The following is a 26,730-nucleotide window of genomic DNA, read 5'->3' on the forward strand; positions in this document are numbered from 1 at the left end:
GGTGGAACTGAATCGATAATATAAAGGTCTATGAAGACATTTTGTTTTCCTAACAATGATAATTATGTAATTTTATTTAATTCAATCCTATAAATTTATAATAAAAACATGACCTATTTGGCTGGTTTTTTCCAGAAATATTGTTTGTGTGTTCTTCTGCATGATCTCAAACCAGTTCTACCACCTTTCAAAGATGTCACCAAGTTTCTTCTATCCGCGTCAGCATCATTTTCCAAATCATAGTAATACTCTTCATCTAGAGGTTTACCGGCGGCATCTTTACCTTGACGATAAATGACACCAATACATTTCACTTGAGATAAGATTGCACGTAATTCATTTTTTGTTAGTTCTCCAAGCTTAGAATTTACTTCTTGTAATTGAGACAAAGGCGTTTGCTGAACATTCGAAAAGGCTAGATGGTTAGTTAAGACATGTTGCAATGACTTGTAATCTATTTTTCTCTCATTCAAGGATTCAATAATTTCCTCGTTCGTCATTTCTGGTTCTTGTGATAGTTTTTTTTTCTTCAATTTGGGCTCTGTACTCGATATTTGATGAAGTTTAGAGTGCTGGTGTTGAATATGATGAGCAGCATCATTCTTAGATGTGTTTTTAATATTGAGTGTTTCAAGTGAACGCTTTGTGGTCTTTATAATCTCTGGTGTGCGGTTTTCAGGTACTGGTGTTTGTTCATCATGTTTAATTAAATTGTGACGGACCTTCTTGGGAGTTGCTGGGATTGCAACATTAAATGACGATTGTGGCGTTATTTTAGAGGCTAAAGGTGAAACGATATGTTTATGTTGTGGTAACTCAGCAATTTTAAATCCAGATTTTGGAACAGATGGAATTGGGGTTTCTAGATTTTGTTTTTCATCGTCTTCATCATCGGAAGAGTCCACAGTATGAGAATACTTCAACTGTTTCATAGATAAGACAACTTCAGCATCCCTAAAGTCAATAGTAGTACCGTTAATAAAGGGCATCAATATGGTTTCACCTTTCAATAAGACAAAAGACGTCATTTCTTTATCTTTTAAAAGGACCTTTTCTTTGGAGCTTACCACTTCATCCTTGTCAAATAAGGAGGAAATTTCATAAACTGCCATCTCAGGGACCCTCTTAATTAAATGACCTGATAATTTTAAAGGTAATAAAACTACGAGACCGTTAGTACCTAGACACTCCAGTCTTACTTGATTTCTGTTAGAGATATATGAGATGGATGCATGTCTTCTCGAGATGGATTTTTTCTTGGGCAATTGTAAATCACAGGCATTGGATTGACGTCCCATTATCATTTCAGCATCATTACGGGGGTCTAATTCTAAGGTGATTGGAGCGGTCTTTGGGGCTGTATAAATGGGATAATCTTCCAATTTTGGCTCTTCCTCCTCATCTTTGCTGTCGTTTAATATTGGTAGATTCAATTGTGTTGGTAATTTGTCAGTAGAGTTTCTAATAGGAGAGGATGATCTTCCTGTACTGGATGATGGAAAGGGAGATGGGTATTGTGTTTCATTTGGTGCTCTTCTAGCTCCCTTTAAATGTTGCAATTTCTTTTCCATAAATGGAGAAGATGCATTAGAATCATGTTGCATTGTCGTTTCATCAGAGGCAATAGAGTTATTAAATTTAGAAGGATGAGTGTAGGATGTGGAAGCCACCGGTGATGATGGTGGGAACTGGTTAGACATTTTCCAATAATTACTGCTCAGTTGGAGGTAGTTTCGTGTTTGCTATAGTTCTCCACTAAATACTTAGCTTAAGATGATATAAGTAAAATCTGTTTCAAACGTTTGATGCTCTAGAACTAGTCAAGCTGTAATAGAGGTTTAGCTTAAAGTGAACAGGAAGAAATAATAACAAGAAAATGGCCTGACGCGTTATACCACTCTGTAATTTTTCAAAACAAAAACAAAACGCGAAAAATTCTGTGACAGATCCCAAAGAAGAAATTATGTAAACAACACTAACACATGACTGTTACACCCATACATTATTTTAACAGCCGTACATTTAGTCTGTATTATTTCAATTTGAAAAATTTCTGGAATTAATTTTTTGCGTCGCGCCCTCTTCGGAAAATAATTCGCCTGAACCAAACTAGTGAGTTACTGAGTGAGTGGTTGGTTCATTGCAGATTAAAGAAAAGTAGCCGACATACCGCCTGTCCTGCTATCTTCACATATAGAGAAGCCAATCAAACTAAAATATAAGCAAAAATGGGTAGTATGTACATGAATTAACGAGAGGGACTAGCACCGACTGTTGAATGAATTGAAATGCCAAGTATGGTACGAATCAATGAAAGAAAACATGGAAGAATATCCAAATTAATCACTTTATTGAGACACGGAATTCAACACCACGACATAGGATGAAATAACCAATAAAAAGAGGCTTTCAGATTGTAGGAAAAGAGATCAAATAGATACTTTTAGTAACAATGTGGCCGAGTGTAATTATCCAAGAACATGAAAAAAAATGAAGTAATGTGTGAAATATTCAGCAAGAAGCAGGAGATTATCTAAGATTGTTCAAGAGCAGACAACATTGAGGACGACATATAATATATTAGGCTAATTATTTGCCAGAGTCCGACTATATTTCAAAGAAAGCGACAAGTCGAATGAAAGCTTACCATTAATAAAAGGAAAATATGAATACTAACGAACATAAATTTTACATTTTTTTTAAACAGAGGGTACTCCTTCATTCGGTAAGCGTCACAACAAATCTCATACTTTATGTAACAGATGTGGTCGTCGTTCATTCCATGTTCAAAAGAAGACCTGTTCTGCCTGTGGTTATCCAGCTGCTAAGACTAGATCTTTCAACTGGGCTGCTAAGTCTAAGAGAAGAACTACCACCGGTACCGGTAGAATGAGATACTTGAAGCACGTTTCTAGAAGATTCAAGAACGGTTTCCAATCTGGTTCTGCTTCCAAGGCTTCATCCGCTTAAATAAATTTAAATTAGATTGAATTGAATTGAATGTAATCTCATTTTTCTTTAAAAATATATATATAATAAAATTAGTATTTTCAATAATGCACATCTTAGATTTACTATGCAGACAGCTGTCGCAATAAGATATGCATGTATGCTGTCTATCATGAAATTACGTATTTCACTAGAACATGGATATCTCCACACAATTAGTCTCTAAGCCTTTGTTATTCGCAAAACGTGGGTGCATGATTGTAATATTTTCAACGTCACATAACGTTGTCAGTGGCTTTGCTCTCGGGTGGTTCTCTTCCAGAGACAAACCCTAAGAGTAGTGGGCCTCAACCCTAACTTGAAGGGTCCGGAGAATAAATTAGTATCATAAGACATGTGTTTCCCAATATATTCCAACTCTGGAAATTGAACAACTGGAGTCAAACATTACAGAATATTGTACTAAGATATTTTAAAATTAAATTCCTGGCATTTCATATCTAAATATCAATATTTCAAAACAAGCAACCTAACCATTTGTTTGATATTTTAAATTATAGTAGTAAGCCCTAATTGTAGCCCCAAGTCAAAACAAGGTATTGACTGATCACATTCTGAACTTTTTTTGAAAATACCCCGAAGAATTATTTAACCCTCAAAGCCCTATTTTTACATTGAATTTCTAGTTGGGGAATTTCAAAGAATACGTAAATAGATCAGCGAATTTGGATTTGAAAAATAGTCAATTAGTACAAATGAAACTATTCTTGATGTGTAATCTTGACACCTCCCTTTCAATCTTGAATATTTTTGTTTCAGAATCAGAAGCGATTAAGTATCTAAACTACAATGAAGAGACTCTTCTCAGGTGCCAAATCACCGACTTTCAGTGCACCTCCAAAATTGTTTCAAAGAGATCCATCCAGCCCCAAAAGTATTAATAGTCGTCGTCTGTCAAGTACAGCATCCATTACAAATTTTTTCTCATCAAGCACAGAATCAACTCCAAAGACTCCCTCTCGAGAAGTATTCTTACCTCAGGAAGCATCCATCAATGGAGCTGAACTATCACCAGAATTGGTACCCATTGTAACTTTATTATCTGCTCAAACTCATAGAAGGTATCATAAAGGTGTATTCTTGATCTTGCAAGATTTGAAAAATGATGGATCACCAGCTGATAGAAAATGGCAAAAAATGTATGGTTTGTTATTGGGTACTCAACTAGCTCTATGGGATGCTCATGAAATTGCTGATAATGCAAATAACATCTCTAAAGAAAATCTGAAAAAATTAGCATCTCAACCTACATATATTAATTTCACAGATGCTATATTAAGGCCTTTAAATTCTACCGATGAAATTATTACTGAAAACAATCAAGATTTAACAAACGTTCTTGTCGTATCTACCACATTGAAAAATAGATATTTCATAAAATTCACTGACAGGGGATCGTTTGATGAATGGCATGCAGCTATTAGATTAAGTCTGTTTGAATGTAATGCATTACAAGAGGCGTATACAGGAGCATTCCTGTCAAGTAGAGGTTCCAAATTAGGTGATATTCAAGTGATCTTGGCTGATAATAAATTTAAATATGCAGATTGGGTAAGTGTTAGATTTGGTGCTGGTATGCCATGGAAACATTGCTATGCAGTTATTTCGCAAACAAGTAATTCTAAGAAAAATCAATACGGTCAAATTAGTTTTTATGAAAGTGATAAAAAGATCAATAAGAAGAAATCCATGGCAAATGTGACCATGGCTGACTCTTTATCTGCCATATATCCATCTTCTCCCCTATTGATAGATACATCCACAATTATAAAACTGGAGGGGTCCATTTCCTTCATTAATAATGATGAAGCTGAGCATGCTTCCATTTTCATTATGCCAGAGAAACATCAGGCTGTTCCTGGTTATGATACAATTATCAGATTTTTAATTCCTGCCATGAATGCATTTAAATTGTATGGTAGACCCAAGGCATTAATTGCAAATAGAGATGATCCAAATTCGCTACTTTTTGCTCTTCCAACTTTACCTCATGTTCATTATCTCAGAGTAATAGATATTTTGCCATTCGCAAAATCTGAGGAAAGTCTTCAATGGACTAATATTGATTGGAAAGATAATATAAAGGGCTTATTACAGGATAAATTATCAAATGGGTATACGGGTTGCGGTTCAAACGTTAAACTACCAAATATGTTATCCTCACCTACTATTACATCCTCTGAGTTATTTGAAGATTCAAGGGAACTTCCGATTGGCCAAATTCAAAGGCCCATAATGACGGGCTCATCTTCATCTATATCTACAAGTGTGGCATTAAGTACAGATAAGCAAGGCACGACGAGTAATCTATTAGCAGATCCCTTTCAAAATGATTCAGTTTCGAAATCTGCAGCTTCTATTGCTATGCCAAAACACCAAAGAAACAGCTCAAAAAGTAACCCGTTTTTGACGCCAACAGTGTCGGTACAAAGTCCAGAGAAAGAATTGCCTTCATTACCAAAGGGAATGATTGAAATCCCAGACTCCAATTTCGATTCATTGAATTCTTCATCGGGCAGAAATTTCTCTCAGAATTCAAATGGTCAATCATCTGACTTAGGTGTTGTTTATGATAGATATACTAGTGCCCCCTTCGGAAACACTATTGTTGAAGAAAACCAAGACAACATTGTATCACAAAAAATCTACCTTGACGAAGCTTCTTCAATGAAGATAGCAGAAAGTCCTTATGAGACGTATGTTGGGAACTCAACAAGAAACAAAACATTTCAAATACCAAATATTAGAGATTCTGTTGACACAACAAACACTGAGGATTCAATAGATGTGGAAGCGTCTGTCTCAGCACTTACCAGTCCTCACGATTACATAGGAGAAGAAGAGGAAGAGGATGATATGGGTGCTGAATTCAGTTCCACTATTGACGAGTTTGATGATTTAGCACGCAAAATCAATGATATTGATATTGATATCGGAAGTATAACTTCTGATAAGACTTCAAGGAGGGTGGAAGATGATGAGTTTCATGATTTGACGACAGATTTGAATTTGGATGCGCCAATCTCTGTAAATAACATGATAATGCATAATGGGGATGAAGAAGACGATAAAAATGTCTTCGATCCTGACTTTGTTGAGCAAAATCAAATGATAGAGAATGAAAGTCTCTATACAAATGAGAACCAATATAATGGGTATTCAAATAGTGGAGACGTAACCTCTGATAAAACAGTTCGTAAATCTAGAAATCCTAGTATGCCTCATTCTCCCTCTGATCATAACCTAACACAATACACTCAAAATGCCGGAAGAGCAGCAGGCACTCGACAACCATACCAAATTTCCCCAAATAGCATGTACCAACAGCATGAATACAATAAAGGCCTTTCTCAGGTTAACCCAAGCATGAATGTACCTCATATGCAACCTAATCGGAGACAACCTGTTCCAAATATCGCAAATGACCAATTTAATAGGCAACAGATTGGACTAAATACAACAAAGGGTTTTTCACAATATATGCCCTCTGGTAATACTGCTCGTAACCCATATTCAGAATAGATGACACCCATATTTTCTAGTCATACCATGTAACAATCCCAGTTCCTTCGTTATATATAATGTATAATAATTTCTAATAATGTAATGTAATAGATATTCACACAAATTGAGCCGTTATATAGACTATCCAACTATATAATTTTGTTTTGGTTCTGTTTGTTCATCTCTGGTTTTCATCGTTAAGGTCGCTATATTAAGCGTTTATGTTTAGGTAAGACAAAATAAACTAAATGTTAGATAGAATCTATGAAACGCTACAACAAGAATTGCAACCGAAAAATACAACCAGGTGAACACATATCGATTGATGTTCTTAATATCAAGAGGTCTAGTGATTCCCAAAGGAAAGTCGCTACTGCGACTTCAGCAACCTCTAATTAAAGGGATTATACAATCGCACCCTATTATTCAATCTGCGTCGATGGCTATTTCACTTGTACGACAACCCTTGGGCATCAGACGAAAGACTTTGGAAATTAGACGTTGGAATTCGTCAATTGTCGACGTTAAAAAGAAGAGGTCATCACCACCGCCATCTATCGAAGTGCAGAAACTTTCCAATGAAGTAAGTAAATCAAATGGAATGAAGGATATTAAAAGATTATTTAAACTGGCCAAGCCTGAGGCCAAATATATCCTTCTAGCCTTATTATTTATTGTGATATCTAGCTCAGTTAGTATGACTATTCCTACCATTATTGGTAAGCTTTTAGACTTGGCGAAAGCTGATAACGATGATGAGGACGGTGACAATAACGCCAAAAAAGAGAAACTCATGATTTTTGGATTGACAAAACCTCAATTTTACACTGCATTAGGAGGATTGTTTTTAGCAGGTGCTATTGCGAACGCGAGTAGAATTGTTATTCTTAAAGTCACTGGTGAAAGATTAGTAGCAAGATTAAGAACAAGAACTATGAAAGCTGCCTTGTATCAAGATGCTTCATTTCTAGATACAAATAGAGTTGGGGACTTGATCTCAAGATTGTCCTCTGATGCTTCGATTGTAGCGAAAGCCGTTACTCAGAATGTATCAGACGGTTCAAGAGCTGTTATCCAAGGTTTTGTTGGATTTGGTATGATGAGCTTTATTTCATGGAAATTGACCTGTGTTATGATGATAATGGTGCCACCACTAGGTGTCATGGCGTTGGTTTATGGTAGGAAGATTAGAACCTTATCAAGACAATTGCAAGCGTCTGTTGGTGGACTTACAAAAGTTGCCGAAGAACAATTAAATGCAACAAGAACAATACAAGCATATGGTGGTGAGGCATTGGAAATTCACCGATATGCAACCGAAGTGAGAAAAGTGTTTGACGTAGGTCTTAAGGAAGCTGTTACTTCGGGGCTCTTTTTTGGATCAACGGGGCTTGTTGGTAACATAGCTATGATATCTTTACTTCTTGTAGGTACATCTATGATTCAGTATGGAACCTTAACTGTTGGTGATCTTTCTAGTTTTATGATGTATGCAGTTTATACAGGAAGTTCATTGTTTGGTTTATCTGGTTTTTATTCAGAGCTAATGAAGGGTGCTGGTGCGGCTACGAGAGTATTCGAACTAAATGATAGAAAACCTTTAATCAAACCAACCATTGGGTATGATCCAAAATCACTTCTCGGAAAATCAATTGAGTTTCAAAATGTATCTTTTGCATACCCTACTAGGCCAACCCACAGCATTTTGAATAACTTGAGTATTAGCATACAGCCAGGTGAACATGTTTGTATAGTTGGTCCATCAGGAAGCGGTAAATCGACAGTTTCTTCTTTGTTACTAAGATATTATGATGTATCTACAGGTAGCATAAAGATTGATGGCCAAAACATCAAAGAATTTAATTTAAGGAAGTACCGTCGTTTGCTAGGTGTTGTTCAACAAGAGCCAATGCTATTTAATGGAACCATTCTAGATAATATACTTTACGCAGTACTTTCGAAAGAAACACTAACAGCTAATTCGCCAGATGTGAAAAGGGCATTGGAACAGGCTAATTGTACCAAGTTTTTAAAGAATTTTCCTGAAGGTGTAAATACCCTAGTAGGTCCCAGAGGAACCCAGTTATCAGGTGGCCAAAAACAAAGGATTGCGCTAGCAAGGGCCTTTTTATTACATCCAGCATTATTGATTCTAGATGAGGCAACAAGTGCCTTAGACTCACAGAGTGAAGAAATTGTCGCTAAAAACTTATCAGAGCGTGTGGAACTGGGATTGACGACTATCTCAATAGCTCATAGACTTTCGACCATCAAGCACAGTACCAGAGTTATTGTTTTAGACAAATCAGGGTCGGTTGTGGAAACTGGTCCATTTGAAGAATTGGTCGATTATTCCCGTAGTGAGTTGAATATGTTGCTATCTCAACAGCATAAGAAAGGTGAAGAGGAAATGGAGATCATTTCAGAGTCGGTGACCGAATCTAATGATTCTACAACCAGTGTGACTAACTAGTGTGACTGACTAGTGTGAAATACAGCGGTACCTCTTTTTTATGCAGATGACCATGTATCTCCTAAAGTGTCTATTTCATATTGTGCTGCATTCTCTAATATTTTACTATGTAAATATGAAAAACTATAATATACAAAAAAAAAAAATTTCCGTTCATTATTTATCACTAGAGTAGAATCCATGAATCCTCCAGTCCCATACTTCTCAGATCAAGAGGTACAACATTAGAGACTGTACTTTTCATGGATTGGAGGGGATTTTTAGGATCCTTCGTTCTCTTACGCCTATCTTCTGTGACACTTCTGGCATATTCAAGTTCGCAATACAGGCAGTTTATGGCAGTTTTCACTCCATCTTCGGCCGCAATCTGTTTCTTAACCTCTTGAACTTTATTATACATCCGCTTGTCCGTTGTAACATCTTTTAATGCTTGTGTGAAAGTTTTTGTATTGAATTTCCTTAGAGCAATTCCTACACCCATATCCTCAACTCTTGACGCATAGAAAAATTGGTCCCCAAAGAATGGTTTAATTACAGTAGGTATACCTGCCCTTAATGTAGCCCCTGTTGTACCAGATCCACCATGATGTACTGCAGCATCCACTTGAGGGAAAAGCCAATCATGGGGAACGTTCCCAGAGTTAAAAATACATTCTGGCAGTTCAACTTCTAACTTATCTTCTTTCTTGTCTAATCTGTCCGACCATCCTTTATTCAGGATGCAGTATACTCCGGCGTTCTGTACTGCCTCCACGAGTGCCATAGTCATTTCCTTGGCATTTGAAACCACGATGGAACCAAACCCGATATAAACTAATTTTTTGTTCAAAGTTCTTGCCTTCGAAATAAATGCTATCAGATCATCGGGAGGTTTATAGTTTAGTTTTTCATCTAAGAACCAATAGCCAGTAACTTTGATCCATTCGCTGAAATCTATAGAAGGTGGGAATATAGTTGGGGATACATTATAAAGAAATGGAACTTTATTCTGTTGTAATAGATATAAGTTTGTTTTTTTCAATCCTAATGTCTCGACTCTCCATTTATTCACCTGACCACTAATCCCTCTCCAGAATATATTTTCAAACAGAACATGAGTCAAATAATTATAGTTACCACCTTTCTTTTGATCGGGGACAATAAATGCATGTGGATATGCTCTTGTTCTAGACCATGGCATTGTAAAGGCTCTAAAATAGGGAATATCCAAAGCCTCTGCAAGGTGAATCCCTACCATTGCCGAGGGAGATTCAATCAGTAAATCCAGGTTTAAATCCTTACAGGCAACCCAAGATGATTCTAATAAATCTGTAATCCATCCTTTAAAATTGGCGGAGGCTTCCCTTAATAAGCCGATGTTCATTGATTCATGTTCCACCATTAAGGACATAAGTTTTGCAGGGTTCCCAGCTAATTCTACAAAATTGATTCCATGTGATTCTACAAAAGGACGGAATTCTTCATGTGTTATTATAGTAACATTATGGCCTTCTTTTATTAAACCCATACCAAGGGCTATATAAGGTTGCACATCACCTCGGGAACCGATTGTGAGTAACCCAATGTTATAACTTTTATTTGGCGTTATTTTAACATCAAAATGTGGATTCTGTTCCAACATTAAAGGCACTTCATATCCTCCAGCGCTAATTTTATCTTCTAAGAATTTTAATTTGGCGTGCTGTGTATTACTTTCTGTCCTACATATATTCGTATCATCGTCTTTTGTTCCCTGTTGCTCTCTAAACTTTTCCACTTGTTTTAAAATAATAATTTCAGAATCATCTCTTGATAATGAAGAAGCAAATTCGAAAAATAATTCTTCGTATCCTCTGATAACAATGACCAAACCAAAATAACCAAATCTGAATCCCTTTTCCTTATAACAGGTTTCTATATCTCTTAAAGGTAAAATCATCTTTGTGCTTGAACCTGGTATTAGTGATCTATAACAAATCACTTCATCTCCAATGTAAAACTTCCCATACATTGGAACGTTTTTAATTAAATGTGTATAATATGCACTAATAAGAAACTCATTTTCGTCTAAAATAAAATGTCTTCTAAATCGATCATTCGATAAAGTGACTTCCTTTTCACTTGTAATTAATGATTTATCATCATCTGTAAATTCAATGGCCTTATTAGGATAATGCAAGGGCGTTGATTGCCACATACTTGTTACATTTTTCAAAGGATGTATTGCCCAAGTAGAAACTGCCCCTTTCTTTGAAGGACTGGATTTTAATTCAAAGCTTTGAATTGAATCTGTATCATTTAAAATTTCACTTCCTTGATCTTCAATTGAAATTGAATTCAGTTGCGTTGTGGACTCATCTGTATTCAGAGGTTGTTTGTGTTCGTTTGATTGCAATTTGGAGTCAGATTGATTTTCTAGTACGATACTTTCTTCAATCTTATTATCATCAGTTTGATGTCTTTTCTTCAACCAATGACCACTTTTTGCACGTATTCTTTTGATTAAGGGACCTGCTCTTATTTCATCCAAGATTGGGTTTTGAGATGAGGCCAGAGTTAAGGGTAAATTCTTCCTAGATGGGAGATAATCTGTTGGGCTGGGAAGATAATTCAAACCTCCAGATAAAACGTTTGGAGTTTGTGGAATTAATGAACCTGCCGTTGGAACGTAAAATTGAGGGGTTAGTCTCCGCAACGAGAGTTTTGCCAACTCTTGTCTCAATATATTTTCAGTTCTAATATACTTTGGAATAGATTTGACAAGATCATCTGAATTCATAGGCTCAAGTTTTTCTTCCTTTTCTTCTTCTTCAGCCCCATATAAAATATTTATATTATTTTCTTTTAATTCCTTGAGTCTAGTCTCTAACAAATTCTTTAGAGTTGAACCAGAATCATCCAAGAACATAAAAACATAATCATCAACTGCAAACGTTTCAGGACTTTCCAATGCTTTAACGACAAATATACTTGCTTCATTCACTAGTTTCTGGTCTTCCAATTCCAAAATATTGGATAGCGGTATTTTCAAACTGATAGAGTTATTTGAAGTATTTTGACAGGAGAATTGTTGCTTCTTCAGAACCTTACACCAACTTGTAGCAGAATTTACTGAGTCTGCAATGAATTTAAAAGTTTTTTCATTTGTTATTATCTTAAAATATTCAGTTGGATTGTGAGAACGGAACGATTTTTGTACTTCAATTTTGGTAACATTCCTTAGGTCAATAGTCAATACCGGAAAATAGATATCTGTTGGCGAATTATAAAGAGAGAACAGATTGTCTTTTAGGACACCCCAATATCTGGTAGATCCTGTGAGAGCGGACCGTATGTATAAATTTCCCGACATCTTTACTGCGCCCGATGGTTTTGGTAGATAAGCAAAAAATAATAGATGTGACGTCGTGACAAATAAATGACCTTGAACTAATACATCTTTCAAGATCCATGATGGAAATTCCTCCATGAATTTCTCCTCTTGAGGAAGTGTAAAAACTTCAGAAAGTTTCTTAATTATCATATTCCTTTTTGCCGATAAATATTCGGGATTTTCCTTTTCAGAGTCGTTCTCATCTTTAGGTACTATTGAAATATCAAATAATGTTGGTTTTCTAACTTTGACATCAGGCGAAATAGCAAGTGGCTCATCGGTAGACTTTTGTTCCTTTTCTTCCTGTTTATTTGCCATATCATCTTCTTTTATCTCTGATGAATTCATGGCCAAAGAATCAGCATTTTGAATATTATCTAGACCAGCATAAACACTAGCTGTAGTTAATAAACCGGCGATACTTTTCATCATATATTTCGATTTTGCCAAATCGGCCTCTTCGCCTTTGGGTTCTGAATTTCTCTTACTTCTGCTTTTGCTTTTACCCTCAGGTAAAATTGTACGCACTAGTGTTCCTGTCATTGCTCTTGGTATGTCAGTGACGCCCCTCTTCGGTTTAATGTTCGACAAGGATTTGGAGATATGGTCTGCCGATTTCAAAATTGGGCTTGTCTCTGGAAGACAAGTTGTTATTTCCTTGGTGTTTTTTGGTAGTGGCATGGTAGATTATCTTTATTGAGATTATCCCCCCGTGTTCATTCGTAGTTGGAGTGTTATATCTTAGTTTCTTAACCTAAGGCATGTAGATCTCCATATCTCTCTGTACCTACCTTCTCTCATTTCTCCCTTAATTTGCTAGTAACGTTATTCCGCCTCGCGTCACAAAATTTCAAAACGTTTGATGACAATGATAATGAATGAATAGCTCTATAAAAATTTTGAGTATGGCTAGCATGTATATAGGTGTATCCGGTCACTCCCTGAATTCCCTCTGTAGTATATTCTGCACGTTACGTTCTGCATCCAATACTTCGTGTTGTACTTCCATCAAGGCTCTAATTTCCTTCCTTCCAAAAAGGAAAGAGATGATTCCATCAATAGTTCCAGTTACTGCCACGACAATGGCAAATAGTACCCAAAAGATAGATGACCATGCACTTACCTCCGCAGTAAAAGTAGTGGCCACAACACAACCGATCAGAACAATAATTGAGATTATGAAATGTAATCCTCGGTAATATTTCTGCTTTTGAGCTGTAGGCATGTAATTCTCAATACATAAAATCATTTCTTTATACGTCTTATATTTCTCCACCAATTGAGAATGAGATAGTTCAGTAGCCATGTGGTCAACTGTGTGTCTCTTGGGTAACAACTTCAAAGTGCATGAATAGGCAAAATGGTCTGAAAAACTGCCAACGTTGGCAATTCTTTCAGTGAATCTAACCCCTGCATCCACAGTTTGCAATCTGTCCGGATCAATCAACGCATAATCTAATCTACATGCCTTCTCAGTCCCCAAGTAAGCTCTCCATGTATTTAAATTGGAATCACATGTAGTGCACCCATAATTCAATTGTTCCACCGGGTCCATCATAGCCAATTTGGTCAAATCCTGTCTACCAAACAACTGCTCCCATGAGTCTACCAACCCAGTCTCCATTGTCAAAAATTTATGTGGCAAGGATCCAGGTCTTGAATTCAAATCACCCACAATGACAACTGCATAACCGGCCTTCCTATACAATTTAGCCAATTTACTGAAATCCCATGCCTGACAAGACCTATGACATTCGTAAGCGGCATCCCCCGACAATGCATATGGAGCATGCATATGACTGTTCATGATAACCATAGGACACGTATCCTTATTGATGGGTTTCAATTCTGTCACAGCGATAGATTTCCCCACGTACCAATCTCCCCGGAACACAGCACTGGGGCGACCATTGATGGGGAATCTGTACAATGAGGTGGATTCAATGGGGATCTTCGAGAGGATGACAAGGCCAGGACCTGTGAGGATCCCTGAGTAAAAGATTCGATGGTAGGGGAACAGGTGACCGCAACGGGCTACGATGTAATCCCAATCTTCTTTAACCCAAACTTCTTGCAATGCAATGATATCGTACTCTTCTTGAACGAGGGTGTTCCCTGGTAGGGGAGTGGCTCGAGAAGCTTGTGCAATTTGATCTGCAATGGCTCTTAGACGTTGTTTACGATGTTTGGAGACGTATTTGAGCCCCCATGTGTTAAAAGTGAGGAATTTGACAGTGGGACCATTTGCTTCGTAGTCCCTGGTATTCGAGTATAAATTGAAATTACTTGATTCCTCGATTTGTGGGTCCATACTGAATTATATAAAGTTAACCTGAGTTGTTATCAGAGGAAGAAGGTATGCTCATCGTATGATCATTATACTTATATTTTTTTCACCTAACGATTGAAAATTCCGTAGGCATATTTGGCGTTCATGTAAACATTGGAAAAGAACATTCCATAATAAAACATCTTTCGGTTAGTCCTTGTAAAGTAGTAAGTTCAACAGTTATCAAACTAGTGCAACAGCATAACAAACAAATGGAGGACCAATTAGATCAGTTTGACAATTTGAAGGAGAAGATGGAGGAATTCTCCAAGCAGATTCATGTACTTATGAATAACAAGATGAATTCTGTTTTCCGTACAGTACAAACGTTTAAAGATGAAATGAAGGAATTGAATCTGGAGCATCAGATTCTTATTGGTAGATTGGATAAATTACAGAAGGAGCAAGAAGGGTTGGAGATTGAAATTCAAACATTCAAGAACGATACGGACGAGGCACGTACCAAGTTTGAAAGTTATCAGATTAGAAAGAGACAATTGGAAATGCAACATACTGCTCTGCTTACGGAATCCAGCGAGTTGGATGGGATGTTGCAAGAGAAGGAGAAAAAAATCAGTCAATATAAGGAAAAATTGCAAAGTCAACGTCAAAGAGACCAACCAGAGGTGAAATTATACGAGAAATTACTTGGAATGCAGATTGATGCGTCACAAGTAGGGACTCTGTTCTTCAAGTTCGAGCATTTTGACGATAAGGACATGGCTCGGTCATGTAATTTCACGCTTGACGTCTCAGGAGAACGGTTCCAAGTGTTGGACAGCTCCCCCGTCTTGGACAAGAGCTCAGAGACGACACCATTGGAAGATATATTGAACCAGGGAGGAAACTTGCCCTTGTTCTTGGTGTCTATGAGAGATAAGTTGATCTCCCGTGCTCGATGATGTGGAATCCGTTATGAAAAACCAGCAATTTTCATGGAATTCAACTAACATTCACTGATAACAAACAAGGCTTCGAGATCCGGACAAGTAAGGAAGTGGAAGAAAAGAATATGGTCTCTCGTTTAAGCACCTGGCAATTACTGACTCTTTTTCTCGTGGTATGTCGAGACGTTCTTGCTTCTCCAGGAGATAATTTAGATGAATTCATAGATTGTTGTTTTGCCTGTGAATACAAGCGTTCGTGTCCTCATTCACAGATACATTACATTGATCCCGAGAAAAATGTGTTTGCCAACGCTGCGTTTGATCAAACCCCGGTTGTATTGGAGACGTTTCTTTTATGGGATTGTATATCTGATTGTGATTATCAATGTCAGCATATTATCACCAAAATGAGAATTGCTCATGATGAGGAAATATACCAGTTCCATGGGAAATGGCCGTTCGTGAGATATTTCACCACGCAGGAGTTCTTTTCTACCATCTTCAGCATAGGGAACTTCATACCTCATTATTACGGTTACCAGAAATTGATGAAAAAAATAAATAGTGACAGATTTAGGGGCGACAACGGAAGAAAAGTCAGTATCTTACGAAATTATGTTTACGTTTCCATTGCCGGTATGCTTGCCTGGACAGCAAGTACCATTTTCCATTGGAGAGATTTGTTAATTACAGAGAAATTGGATTATTTCTTTGCTGGATTCACAGTTTTGACTGCATTCCATGCCATCTTCGCAAGAATGACTAGTCTTGCCTTGTATCCTCAATTACACCGTATATTTTCCGGGTCTGTCGTATTCATTTTCCTATTACATATTCTACGACTCTACATAGACTGGTCCTACACTTACAACATGAGATTCAACATTTTCTTTGGACTCTTGCAATATGGGTTACTATTGATGTTAGCGTATCAAAATTACAAATATCTACAACAGAAAAAGATTGTCTCCAGGTCGTTCTACGATCTGCCTTACTCCCGCCAAGTGTTCCAATTATGCCTAATTCCCATCATCATGGTGGTATCCACCGCCCTAGCGATGTCGTTAGAAGTATTTGATTTCTTCAGTTACACATGGCAAATTGATGCTCATGCGATATGGCACTTCTGTACCATCTGGCCCTCGTGGTTCCTGTACGACTTCTTCATCACAGATTTCGAGCTGATCGCCACGGACCTGACCAAGTAACTTCACGTTAGTAGACAATAGTAATTACGTATATAATGAATGGATGAGTTCCATGCTAAGAAAACGCGGAGAGCCCTGAATTTCCTTCAGTGAAACAAGAAATCTCCGCGTGGAAAAAAAAAAGATATAAAAGTAAAAATAAATACAACAATGAGAACAATCCATCAAGACTGGATCTGGTCCCCTATCGCACAGGTTTCACTGTCACACACCATCCAATGATCCCTCCGCCCACAGATCCTGCATTGCTGCGAGAAAACGCCTTCCAAGAAACGGGAGATCTAAATATAGTCCTGAATAAAGACACATTCCGAGGGGCCGGAGGGTACAAACCTATATTGACCTACGGCTTGGGATTCTTTAATTATGGTATGACATTGGACGATGATGTATATTCCAGGACTTGGGCTGATGCTATTAGGTGCCATGTGACTCAACATTGCGTTGCGTATACTGTGATCTTTATAGTATTGGCCATTTGTTGGATCATGTTGGTGTTTATGGGGCTTAAATCAACGGAAGGAGTGGGTAAGAGGAAGTTTAGGAACGATGAAGAGGGGCAACACTCTTTTCATCAATATGAGGATGATGAATCCAAGGAGTATCATCACGTGAAGGTATAAAAAACATCAGAATCAACATCAGAAATTACGATTCCACAACTAGAATCCTGCATCAACACTGCATCTCATCATATAGTCTAATATAATGTATAAACTAAGAAATGATATAAAAGCAACCAAGAATGTTGGTATTACGTAATCGACACCCTGTCATAATAATAAAGTTACATGCATCATAGCTGCAAAAAAAGGTAACAATACGTACCTCTTGAATGCACCATGCAGCACTTCTACGGAAGAACGTGAGAGCTTCTGACCCAGTTGGTTCTTATCGGTGCCGTTTCGCTGCCTTTAAATCGACGAGATTTCCCTAATGTTTCTGGAGCGGTTTATAAGTCCTGTAGATCTGGGAACATGTCATGTACGGTACAACACCCACATTGTGCCCTTGAAAGGAACAATACATTCCTGCTGGTCCTTTCTCTTTGTTCTGGACACCCCAAAAAATGTGCACGAAAAACCTTAGATGCTTCTCTAACCGCTGAGGAAACAAAACGGAATTATCTCACCCAGAAATTTTTCATTTCGAATTTCTCGATTACTAAGACTCTCTGGACCGGCATCCTCTTCTTCCTCAGGCACTTTCTTCACTGGCCGAGTCCAAAAAAGCGTATGCCGGCCCAATTTATCCTTGACACATGTCAATGTTGACCATCAGCTAGTGAAAGACCCCATTCGCGGTATTTGATGACAATGAGTATTGTTGGCAAAAAGGGTGGGAAGCTGTCCTGTTCCGACTATATAAGGAGCTCATCATTTGGATTCTTAAACGCATATTTCTTTTTTCCTTTATTCATTATTCATTTTATATATTCTATATTAAAATATAACCATTATCAAAAACAATCATCAACACAAGTTCCATACAAAAAATGTCCAGTACTCAAACATTCTTAGACGCCATTGCCAACCGTCGTACCATTTACGATCTAAAACAAGAATTACCAGCTGGTGTCAAGATCGAAGATGTTCAACACGTTATTCAAACTATTGTCAAGAATACTCCAACCGCATTAAACTCCCAAGAAAACCGTGCCATCATCTTGACCGGTGAAGCTCACAGACAAGTCTGGGACAGAGTGCTAAAATCTATCACTTCCAAGGACGGTAGAAAGAGACCAACCTCCGTTAGAGATGAAGCTTACGGTTCTGTCATCTTCTTCACCGATAACGAAACCACCAACGAATTCAGAAAGAAGTTCCCAGGTTTCTCCAATGCTTTCAATGATGCCGCCTACTACACCTCTGGTGCTGTTCAAATTGAATCATGGGCCGCTCTAGAAACTTTAGGTCTAGGTTGTCACTTGCAACATTACAACGAAGCTGTTAAGGCTGCTTTGCCATTGGATATCCCAATCTCCTGGAGAGTCCATTCTCAATTATGTTTCGGTGCTCCAGTGAAGGGGGCTCCAGCTAAGGACTTCATTGATAACCCAGTCAGAATCTTAAATTAAACAGCGATTTGAAAACTAATATTTTTTGTTAATTTAGGGGAATTCAGGGTATATCACGCACACACACACAAACACATAACGGTACGTATTAAATAAATCATATAGACTTATTAAGATCGCTTTTTAATAATTGTTCATTCGCATCAAACTTTTACATAATATTGATCCGAGATCTCCGATCAGTAAAGCTAAAAATATAGTTTCAGCCAACCCCTTTTTGATATGTAACTTTGAAATACGGGCAATGCTACATATCCTAGGTACGTAGGTAACTTACATTTGGCTCCCCGGGAATCTTTCGGTGGCAAAAGAAATGTGTGTTTCTCGGAGCACATTCCTACCTACCTACCTACCGGTTTATGACGAATATGATGGTGGACCGTCGCATATTAATAAGCTTGTGTATCCATCTATCAAAAAACTGAAGCTGAAAAGACTTTTTCGCAGTGAAATCTGCCTCGAGGAATTAATAATTCCTTATTAATTTTTTTAGGACGCGATAAAATCTCGACTGAACGCCAAGCCAAGCGAATTTCTCGAAGAATACTCTAGGGTGTTGAAACATTACAAACGTATATAAGAGACAGTGATTCAGAATGTATCTTCTAGTTCCAATTGATTCTGTTTTAGTGTTTTTAATATAAAAAACAACCACTCAATCCACTCTCATATAAAAAAAATCACAAATGTCTGCCACTTTATTGAAGAACGTCGCCTCTCGTCGTACCATCTACGCCCTAAAAAATGAATTGCCAGCTGGCGTCACTTTGAAGGAAGTCCAAGAAACTGTTCAAGCCATCATCAAGGATACTCCAACTGCTTTCAACTCCCAAGTCAACCGTGCTGTTATCTTAACTGGTGCCACTCACAAGAAGGTTTGGGACCAAGTTGTCAAGAGCATTGACGCTGAAGATGGTAAGAAGAGACCAGCCTCTGTCAGAGACGAAGCTTACGGTTCCATCATTTTCTTTACTGACGATAAAGTCACTGAAAAATTACAAGGTGATTTCCCAGCTTGGGCCGCTGCCTTCCCACAATTTGCTGACCATTCTTCTGGTGCTGCTCAAATTACCTCTTGGACTGCTTTGGAAACTTTGGGTCTAGGTGGTCATTTACAACATTACAATGGTTACGTCAAGGCAGCTTTGCCAGATAAGATCCCTGCCTCTTGGAACGTTGCCGCTCAATTGTGTTTCGGTGCCCCAGTTGAAAAGCCAGGTGCCAAGGAATACATTGACAACCCAGTTCAAATCTTCGATTAATTAGCGAATTAGCTGAGTCTAGATTTACGTTGAAATGATAGCTACGGTATAACGTTACGTTAAAATAAGGGGAAATGTCTATAAATATAGCTATATATCCGCCCTGTAAATAACGAATTCATTGATACATTCTTTTTTATATCCGCTCGTATAATAAAGTATATACCTGTAGTACCTGTACGGCCTCTTACCTACCGAACTTGGCAGATCGATGGTACCTACCAGATCTAGGGGAAATGCCAGGTATGTCGGCTTATACAAACGAGTTTACCTAAAGGGGAAAGATAGAGGCCTATAAGTCAAACTTACGTAAAAATAAAAAATAGGGGGCGGGCAAACCTCGAGAAAGTTCGGAGTACACCGCTTCTACGGAGACTTCCGTGGAAAAGACAATATGATCTGATTAGGAAATTTAGACTGAAATCATTTCCTCATTTTATTAAACCTGGATCCTATTTAACAGGTTTTATCTTCAATTCAACATGTGGCTAGCTACAGTTCCATTTGGTATAAAATGCATCGCTTTTTGCATTTGAATTAGCTATGAATTTCGTGTTTAAGTTCTTAATTGTAGTTTTATTATTACAAAAAGTATACCAACAAACTAATCAGATACTATTAGGAAATATGTCATCCACTGCCACCTTTTTAAAGACCTTAAGTTCTCGTCGTACCGTCTACAGTTTAAAGCCAGCTTTACCAGCTGGTGTGACAATTAACAACATTCAAGAAGTTGTCGAAACTGTCGTAAAGCAAACTCCAACAGCTTTCAACTCCCAACCAAACCGTGCAATCATCTTGACAGGAGAAACCCATAAGAAAGTCTGGGATGCCGTAGTCAAGAATACTCCAGCTGGTGACGCTCAAAAGAGACCAGCATCTGAAAGAGATACTGCTTACGGTACCATCATTTTCTTCAGTGACGAATCCATTACCAAAAAATTACAATCTGACTTTGCTTTCTACCATGATATCTTCCCAGTTTGGGCCGCTGAAGCTTCAGGTGCCGCTCAAATTTCTACATGGACTGCTTTGGAGACTCTGGGTTTGGGTGCTAACCTACAACATTACAACGCTGCCATTGAAGCAGTCTTGCCAGAAAAGATTCCAAAGAATTGGAAGATTCACAGTCAATTGTGCTTTGGTTCAGTAGATCAAGCTCCAGCTGAAAAGACTTTCGTTGAAAACAAGGTTGAAATTTTCAATTGATCTATAAATTTTTACTACGCAAGTATATAGTGATTATGTTTTCTTTTTACGAATATTAAATAAAGTCAATAAAAATAGTTTATGATCGTTGTGTTCTCTTTTTTTTAAAAATCCATTAGACAGTCTCCAGGAACAATGCCTCTGTTTTCATTCAAATATTTAGTTAGTTCAATTTTCGAGAAGGTGCTTGGATCAGGTAATGAGAACACATCACCATCTCTACTGCATTTTTCAACAAGGCACCACCCATCTGTATGTGTGGCCAATATCTTGACATACTCTCCAATATGAATATCAATCTCATCTGTTAATTTAGAATCATATCTTTGGATCACTTTACAAATTTGATTATTTTCTGGCGTATCGTGTGGTATAGAGGGTAGTGGTTTTAAATTGGACAAATATTCTAAATGCTTCCTTAGTTTACTTTGTCTTCTCTTTTTTCTCTTAGAATGAGATTTGATCTTGGGGTCAATTTGAATAGCTGGATTCCCTTTGTTTCGGGATTCATTTTTTGATCTCTTTGGCAAGGTCAAAGTTTGAGAACTAATGGTACCATAAATGGCAGAATTTGGTCTTTGTTCTCCCTCGGTAGAGTGTGAGGAGGGATTATCAAAGGAAGTCGGTGTAATGTTTCTCTTATTTCCTTCCATCTCCAGATCAAAACCACGATTATTGAATTTCTCTAACATTGGTGAACTTTCATCTTCCACAACTTGTTTTCCCAAATGAGCATCAGAGAGGTACGATTTGCTGACATGAGAAAGGATTTTGAGATGCTTTAATTGTTTCGTTGGGAATATATTCTCATTATCTGAATTTGAAAGATTAGTCGTTGATGTGGAACCATTTTGGTCTCTAAAATAGGTGGAACTTCTCAGAAACCAGCTAGATAATGGTGATTCATATTTCCATTTACCTTTGGAAGCAGATTTAAACGTCGTATTATCATCTTTATCTTTAGATATTTCTAATTTGGAACCCATATGTGCTATATTTGGAGGTTTACAGTAAAGAAAAGTGTCTGCCTTCTCTTCCTCCATGGACAAAGATTTACTGGAAAATGGACGCTGAACAAATGCTTTTTGAGGTGTTAATATATGTTTCGGTAGTTTACTTGATATTTTATAATGAATTCTAGCCGGTGATCCGTCACCGATTGGCCAAGTGTTCTCAATCAGGTTATCTGCCCTTTTCTCACTAAAGTTTTTTCCATATAATTTATTCATCAACCAGTTGCCGTGATCTTGGTTAGAGTCACCTTCTTTTGAAGTAAAATATGGAGATATAGGTGAGGTTGCCCTAAGAATGCTGTTTTTTCTGATATAAAAATAGACTAGAAATGCTAGCAAGGCAAAAGTGAATATTCCCACAGGCAGGCCGATTGATAACCCAATGGTCTTACCTGATGTAGATTTAGTCTGCTCTCCAGCAACATTTGGCAATATGAGATGTGTATTCAAAGTGTTTGTGTTAGTTGTCGCAATAGTGGATAAAGTTGTCTCTTTAACTGTTCTTGATAATGAACCAAGTGAGATAGACGTTAAGACTGTTTTTGAGGGCATAGAATTTTTTTCTGTAGTTCGGGACATAGATGTAGCGATTTATTATCTTCTCCTTCTTAGTTACCTTATATTAATGTAGTGTTAAGTATCTTTTTATGGTTAGTAGTTGTAATGAAAGAATGAACTCGGTTTTTATAAAGTAATATTGTCATCAAACCGGAGTGTCAATTGTTTCAAGCTGAATCGGTTTGAGCATTGTTTCAGATTGCGGAGTTTTGCTGGCGCGCCTAAAATGCCTGCACAAATCTCACAAGCAGTTTTCACAAGGAGACTCTCGAAAAATTAAATGGTTCTTGTGCTTTAAAATTACAAATTAGAAGTCTTATGAAACTTTCTTTACATAGTGCCCTTTATAGGCAGTTGGGTTACAAAAGATATTCTGTACATGGAGAAGGTCTTAATTTTGAGAGAGAGAAATGTTCGCCCTCATAGCTTAGACTTAGTGTTGAGGACCCTGGAAATTAGGTGGTTGTGGGGGGTAGATAGGAGCAGCATTTGAATTTGGAGGGATGAAAGGTGGTGATGAAGAAGAGGACGCTGCTGCATTCTTATGATCAGGCATATGTTGTCCCCCGCTTATACTTTCTGTATAGGTAGGTGGAGCTTGTGCTTGCCCTTGAGCTTGCACAGGCACTTGTGGTTGTAAGTAAGGTTGTTGTGGGTATGGATATGGTTGATAGCCGACAGGTGCAAATGGTGGTTGTTGATATGGATAGGGTTGGTAAGGCATCTGAGGATATTGTGGTTGTCCATATGGTACTTGTGGATTTGGTGGGTACGATGCTTGAGGGTATACTCCTTGTGGATATCCCGCTTGAGGTGGATACCCTACTTGAGGTGGATACGCTCCCTGTAGATAATAAACAGGTTGACCGTAAGGTGTTTGACTCGGTTGTTGGTTTCTTTGGGCCTCTTCCTCCTTTTGCTTCTGCAATTGTTGTTCTCTTTCCTTATCTTCTCTCTCTTTTTGCTCTCTTTGACGTTGTTCTTCTTGTTGACGCTGTTCTTCTTCTCTCCTTTTCTGTTCTTGCTGACGTTGTTCTTCTTGTCTCTTTTGTTCTTCCTCTCTTCTTTTCTGTTCTTGCTGACGTTGTTCTTCTTGTCTCTTTTGTTCTTCTTCTCTCCTCTTTTGTTCTTCTTTACGTTGTTCTTCTTGTCTCTTTTGTTCTTCCTCTCTTCTCTTTTGCTCTTCTTTGCGTTGTTCTTCTTGTCTTCTTTGTTCTTCTTGACGTTGTTGTTCCTGTTGTTGTTGCTGTTGCATTTGCTGTTGATACTGTTGCTGCTGTTGGTATTGTTGCTGCATCTGTTGTTGATACTGTTGTTCATCTTGACGTTTTTGTTGCATCTTCCATTGCAATTGCTGTTGCAATTGTTGGCCAACTTGCTGACCCATTTGTTGCTCCATTTGGGCTTGATATTGTTGATTATTATTATTATTCCCCGAGGCCATATACGATGTAGCTAGAGGTAAAAAAGATGCCAGCGCCCCAATGGAATTGATATGGCTCTGACCATTTTGACCATAAAGAAAATTGGAAGTCCATGAACCAGATCCAGAATTTTGATTATTACCTCCAAAGAGCCCTCTTAAATGAAACCCACCATTGTTACTGCCTGCGTCATTCATGGCTCTTGCACTGGCTGGCGGTGGTTCGAGGATGGAAGATAAGATGTTCAGTTTGTTTAATTGAGCTTGAGTAGACCCATTGCAACTGGAACGTAGAGTGTTAGTAAATGCAGTTAGATCTGTGGGTTGAAACTTTGTCACGGCACTACTATTAATAACGAAATCGGTAATTTGATCAATTAACGACTCGATGGCTTCAATTTGGGTGTCATCCGGGTTGGAATTAGCTGCTGATACTAAATTCTTAATTGCCTCGGAGAAGTCATTCTTAGCAATGTTTGCCTCTGCTTTCTTGAGTAGTTTATTTGTACCCATCCTAGATTGAGTGATGATGTGTATCTGTGTGTCTAATGATACAATTTGCCGACAGCCTCGAGTGATGCAAGTGGGTGGAATTCTATTGTTTTCCCGCTGTTGATAACTTTTCTCGAAGAATACGCGCTGAAATTTATTTGACGTGAAATGAATGATGGAAATGGCAGATCAAAACAACTTGATACAATGACAAGATAGGGTCAAACAAGGACAGAAACACAATGACATCGGTTAATGTGGAGAGGTATCAGAAGAAGATAGGTTGTTTTATTCAAATCCCGAACATTGGACGCGGTAAGTTAAAATATGTGGGACCAGTTGATACGAAACCCGGGATCTTTGTAGGTGTGGATCTACTGGCTAATATCGGTAAGAATGATGGATCCTTTCAAGGGAGAAGATATTTTGACACGGAGTATTCTAACAGTGGGCTGTTTATACAATTGCAGAAGGTTGCCTCTGTTATTGATAATGCCTCTTTCAATACTACGATAAATCACCATAACGGGTATGGACTCGATGGGATTAGAAATTCGTCTAGAAGAAGTACTTTGAATGCAAACCCCGGGTTAGAATCTCAGCAAAGAAGTATGACAAGAAAGCATAGTAGGATAAGTAGTGTTGGGAGTACTGGATCTACTGTGAGAAAGCAACTGTCATTGTCATCCATGCAGGACCCCAGATCGCCGACACCCATGAGGTTAAATGAACATAATAACGATGAACTAAACGAAAACCTGTTTGCTCATATAACTTCACACAATGAAGCTGATGAGATGGATATTGATCCGCCGTCTTCTGCAGTCAGGAGAACAAGACGTTCCATTGATACAGATATTACGCCAAATGAATATGAAATTAAACTTGAAAAGCAGCGAAGAGAAATATCGCAATACAAGAAACTGCTGGATGATCAAAGGATTGTGCTAGAAGAAATTCAACCAACCATTGACAGTTATGAGAATAGTTTACATGAATTGGAATTGCAAGTTCAAAAGTTGAATGAACAATTGCAATATGAGAGAGATCAACAAAATAAGCAGAAACAATATTTTGAGACTGAGCATGAGCAATTATTGGCCGTTGTGGAGCAGCTGCATGAAGAGATTCAAGAAAATGAGAAACGATTCACTCAACCCAACACTAATTCATCTACAGTGGACGTTGCCTCCATTACGAGTGAATTAGAGAAATTGAAGGCCTACAAAGAGGAAACTGATTCAGCAAAAGTGAAGTGGGATAAGGAAAGAGAACAACTGAAGATGCATAATCAATCCTTGAGTAAAGAACTGATGCAATTAATGATGAGTGACGATGGCAGTGCTAATGATAATAATGATAAGAGTGGGAAAGAGAGTAAAGAGGAAGCTGAACGGCTACGAAGGGAAGTTGACAGTTTGAAGAAACAATTAAAAGAGGTTACTCGGCACCAAGACACGACGTTACAGTCGAACGATAACACTCCTAAAGAGAAGGAACTAACTGCTCCAACAATAGAGTCACTACCCGTATATAAACCCCCCGCAAAGATAGATGCCTCCGCCGGCAGAGAACTTTGGTGTGTGCTCTGTGAGAGAGATGGTCATGAGAGCATAGATTGTCCGTTCGAACTACCGCCGCCAGCACCTGAGGACACAGCATCGAATGGCATGAACATGAAGGAACCAGTTTATTTCTAGGGGGTGTTTCCTTCTTCCATTTTGTAGATACTTACGTACGTACATCTATACAACAATTGCACAATGCAACTCCGCATACCAGTGGACAGCCACTGTAGCCCACGATTGCCCCCAGGCAGACGTTAGTCACCCCAGATAAGAGATCCGACTTCGTAATAGACGGATCCCAGAGTAAAGCTTTGCTATATTCATTAAACGATATATATTGATTTGACTCGGGCTGACTCGCGTGGT

General features: G+C 38.0%; 15 protein-coding genes across 15 annotated transcripts; 10 read left to right on the forward strand and 5 right to left on the reverse strand.

Annotated features, from left to right (window-relative positions):
- Positions 1 to 113: 113 nt before the first annotated feature.
- TOS4 (Tos4p) lies at positions 114 to 1,700 on the reverse strand (the record flags this gene model as incomplete). Its single annotated transcript, XM_003675273.1, has 1 exon — positions 114 to 1,700. One exon carries the CDS (start codon positions 1,698 to 1,700, stop codon positions 114 to 116), a length of 1,587 nt encoding a protein of 528 aa, XP_003675321.1.
- Positions 1,701 to 2,228: 528 nt separating this feature from the next.
- Positions 2,229 to 2,970, forward strand: RPL37A (60S ribosomal protein eL37; the record flags this gene model as incomplete). The annotated part of the gene is made up of 2 exons (XM_003675274.1): positions 2,229 to 2,235; positions 2,708 to 2,970. 2 exons carry the CDS (start codon positions 2,229 to 2,231, stop codon positions 2,968 to 2,970), a joined length of 270 nt encoding a protein of 89 aa, XP_003675322.1.
- Positions 2,971 to 3,798: 828 nt separating this feature from the next.
- Positions 3,799 to 6,531, forward strand: SKG3 (Skg3p; the record flags this gene model as incomplete). Its single annotated transcript, XM_003675275.1, has 1 exon — positions 3,799 to 6,531. The coding sequence occupies one exon, from the start codon at positions 3,799 to 3,801 to the stop codon at positions 6,529 to 6,531; it is 2,733 nt and encodes a 910-aa protein (XP_003675323.1).
- A 307-nt stretch (positions 6,532 to 6,838) lies between these two features.
- Positions 6,839 to 8,986, forward strand: MDL1 (ATP-binding cassette permease MDL1; the record flags this gene model as incomplete). The annotated part of the gene is made up of 1 exon (XM_003675276.1): positions 6,839 to 8,986. One exon carries the CDS (start codon positions 6,839 to 6,841, stop codon positions 8,984 to 8,986), a length of 2,148 nt encoding a protein of 715 aa, XP_003675324.1.
- A 166-nt stretch (positions 8,987 to 9,152) lies between these two features.
- Positions 9,153 to 13,019, reverse strand: ATG26 (sterol 3-beta-glucosyltransferase; the record flags this gene model as incomplete). Its single annotated transcript, XM_003675277.1, has 1 exon — positions 9,153 to 13,019. The coding sequence occupies one exon, from the start codon at positions 13,017 to 13,019 to the stop codon at positions 9,153 to 9,155; it is 3,867 nt and encodes a 1,288-aa protein (XP_003675325.1).
- Positions 13,020 to 13,272: 253 nt separating this feature from the next.
- On the reverse strand, positions 13,273 to 14,649 carry ISC1 (inositol phosphosphingolipid phospholipase; the record flags this gene model as incomplete). The annotated part of the gene is made up of 1 exon (XM_003675278.1): positions 13,273 to 14,649. One exon carries the CDS (start codon positions 14,647 to 14,649, stop codon positions 13,273 to 13,275), a length of 1,377 nt encoding a protein of 458 aa, XP_003675326.1.
- Positions 14,650 to 14,879: 230 nt separating this feature from the next.
- Positions 14,880 to 15,569, forward strand: SPC25 (kinetochore-associated Ndc80 complex subunit SPC25; the record flags this gene model as incomplete). The annotated part of the gene is made up of 1 exon (XM_003675279.1): positions 14,880 to 15,569. One exon carries the CDS (start codon positions 14,880 to 14,882, stop codon positions 15,567 to 15,569), a length of 690 nt encoding a protein of 229 aa, XP_003675327.1.
- A 110-nt stretch (positions 15,570 to 15,679) lies between these two features.
- Positions 15,680 to 16,762, forward strand: PER1 (Per1p; the record flags this gene model as incomplete). Its single annotated transcript, XM_003675280.1, has 1 exon — positions 15,680 to 16,762. The coding sequence occupies one exon, from the start codon at positions 15,680 to 15,682 to the stop codon at positions 16,760 to 16,762; it is 1,083 nt and encodes a 360-aa protein (XP_003675328.1).
- Positions 16,763 to 16,980: 218 nt separating this feature from the next.
- On the forward strand, positions 16,981 to 17,385 carry NCAS0B08750 (uncharacterized protein; the record flags this gene model as incomplete). Its single annotated transcript, XM_003675281.1, has 1 exon — positions 16,981 to 17,385. One exon carries the CDS (start codon positions 16,981 to 16,983, stop codon positions 17,383 to 17,385), a length of 405 nt encoding a protein of 134 aa, XP_003675329.1.
- An 872-nt stretch (positions 17,386 to 18,257) lies between these two features.
- Positions 18,258 to 18,839, forward strand: NCAS0B08760 (uncharacterized protein; the record flags this gene model as incomplete). Its single annotated transcript, XM_003675282.1, has 1 exon — positions 18,258 to 18,839. The coding sequence occupies one exon, from the start codon at positions 18,258 to 18,260 to the stop codon at positions 18,837 to 18,839; it is 582 nt and encodes a 193-aa protein (XP_003675330.1).
- Positions 18,840 to 19,525: 686 nt separating this feature from the next.
- Positions 19,526 to 20,101, forward strand: NCAS0B08770 (nitroreductase family protein; the record flags this gene model as incomplete). Its single annotated transcript, XM_003675283.1, has 1 exon — positions 19,526 to 20,101. The coding sequence occupies one exon, from the start codon at positions 19,526 to 19,528 to the stop codon at positions 20,099 to 20,101; it is 576 nt and encodes a 191-aa protein (XP_003675331.1).
- Positions 20,102 to 20,644: 543 nt separating this feature from the next.
- On the forward strand, positions 20,645 to 21,310 carry NCAS0B08780 (nitroreductase family protein; the record flags this gene model as incomplete). The annotated part of the gene is made up of 1 exon (XM_003675284.1): positions 20,645 to 21,310. The coding sequence occupies one exon, from the start codon at positions 20,645 to 20,647 to the stop codon at positions 21,308 to 21,310; it is 666 nt and encodes a 221-aa protein (XP_003675332.1).
- Positions 21,311 to 21,414: 104 nt separating this feature from the next.
- On the reverse strand, positions 21,415 to 22,902 carry FUS1 (Fus1p; the record flags this gene model as incomplete). Its single annotated transcript, XM_003675285.1, has 1 exon — positions 21,415 to 22,902. One exon carries the CDS (start codon positions 22,900 to 22,902, stop codon positions 21,415 to 21,417), a length of 1,488 nt encoding a protein of 495 aa, XP_003675333.1.
- Positions 22,903 to 23,314: 412 nt separating this feature from the next.
- On the reverse strand, positions 23,315 to 24,817 carry RNQ1 (prion domain-containing protein RNQ1; the record flags this gene model as incomplete). Its single annotated transcript, XM_003675286.1, has 1 exon — positions 23,315 to 24,817. One exon carries the CDS (start codon positions 24,815 to 24,817, stop codon positions 23,315 to 23,317), a length of 1,503 nt encoding a protein of 500 aa, XP_003675334.1.
- A 221-nt stretch (positions 24,818 to 25,038) lies between these two features.
- BIK1 (Bik1p) lies at positions 25,039 to 26,496 on the forward strand (the record flags this gene model as incomplete). The annotated part of the gene is made up of 1 exon (XM_003675287.1): positions 25,039 to 26,496. One exon carries the CDS (start codon positions 25,039 to 25,041, stop codon positions 26,494 to 26,496), a length of 1,458 nt encoding a protein of 485 aa, XP_003675335.1.
- Positions 26,497 to 26,730: the final 234 nt, after the last annotated feature.

The sequence above is a fragment of the Naumovozyma castellii genome, chromosome 2, assembly GCF_000237345.1.
Source record: "Naumovozyma castellii chromosome 2, complete genome".
Taxonomy (NCBI): Eukaryota; Fungi; Ascomycota; class Saccharomycetes; order Saccharomycetales; family Saccharomycetaceae; genus Naumovozyma; species Naumovozyma castellii.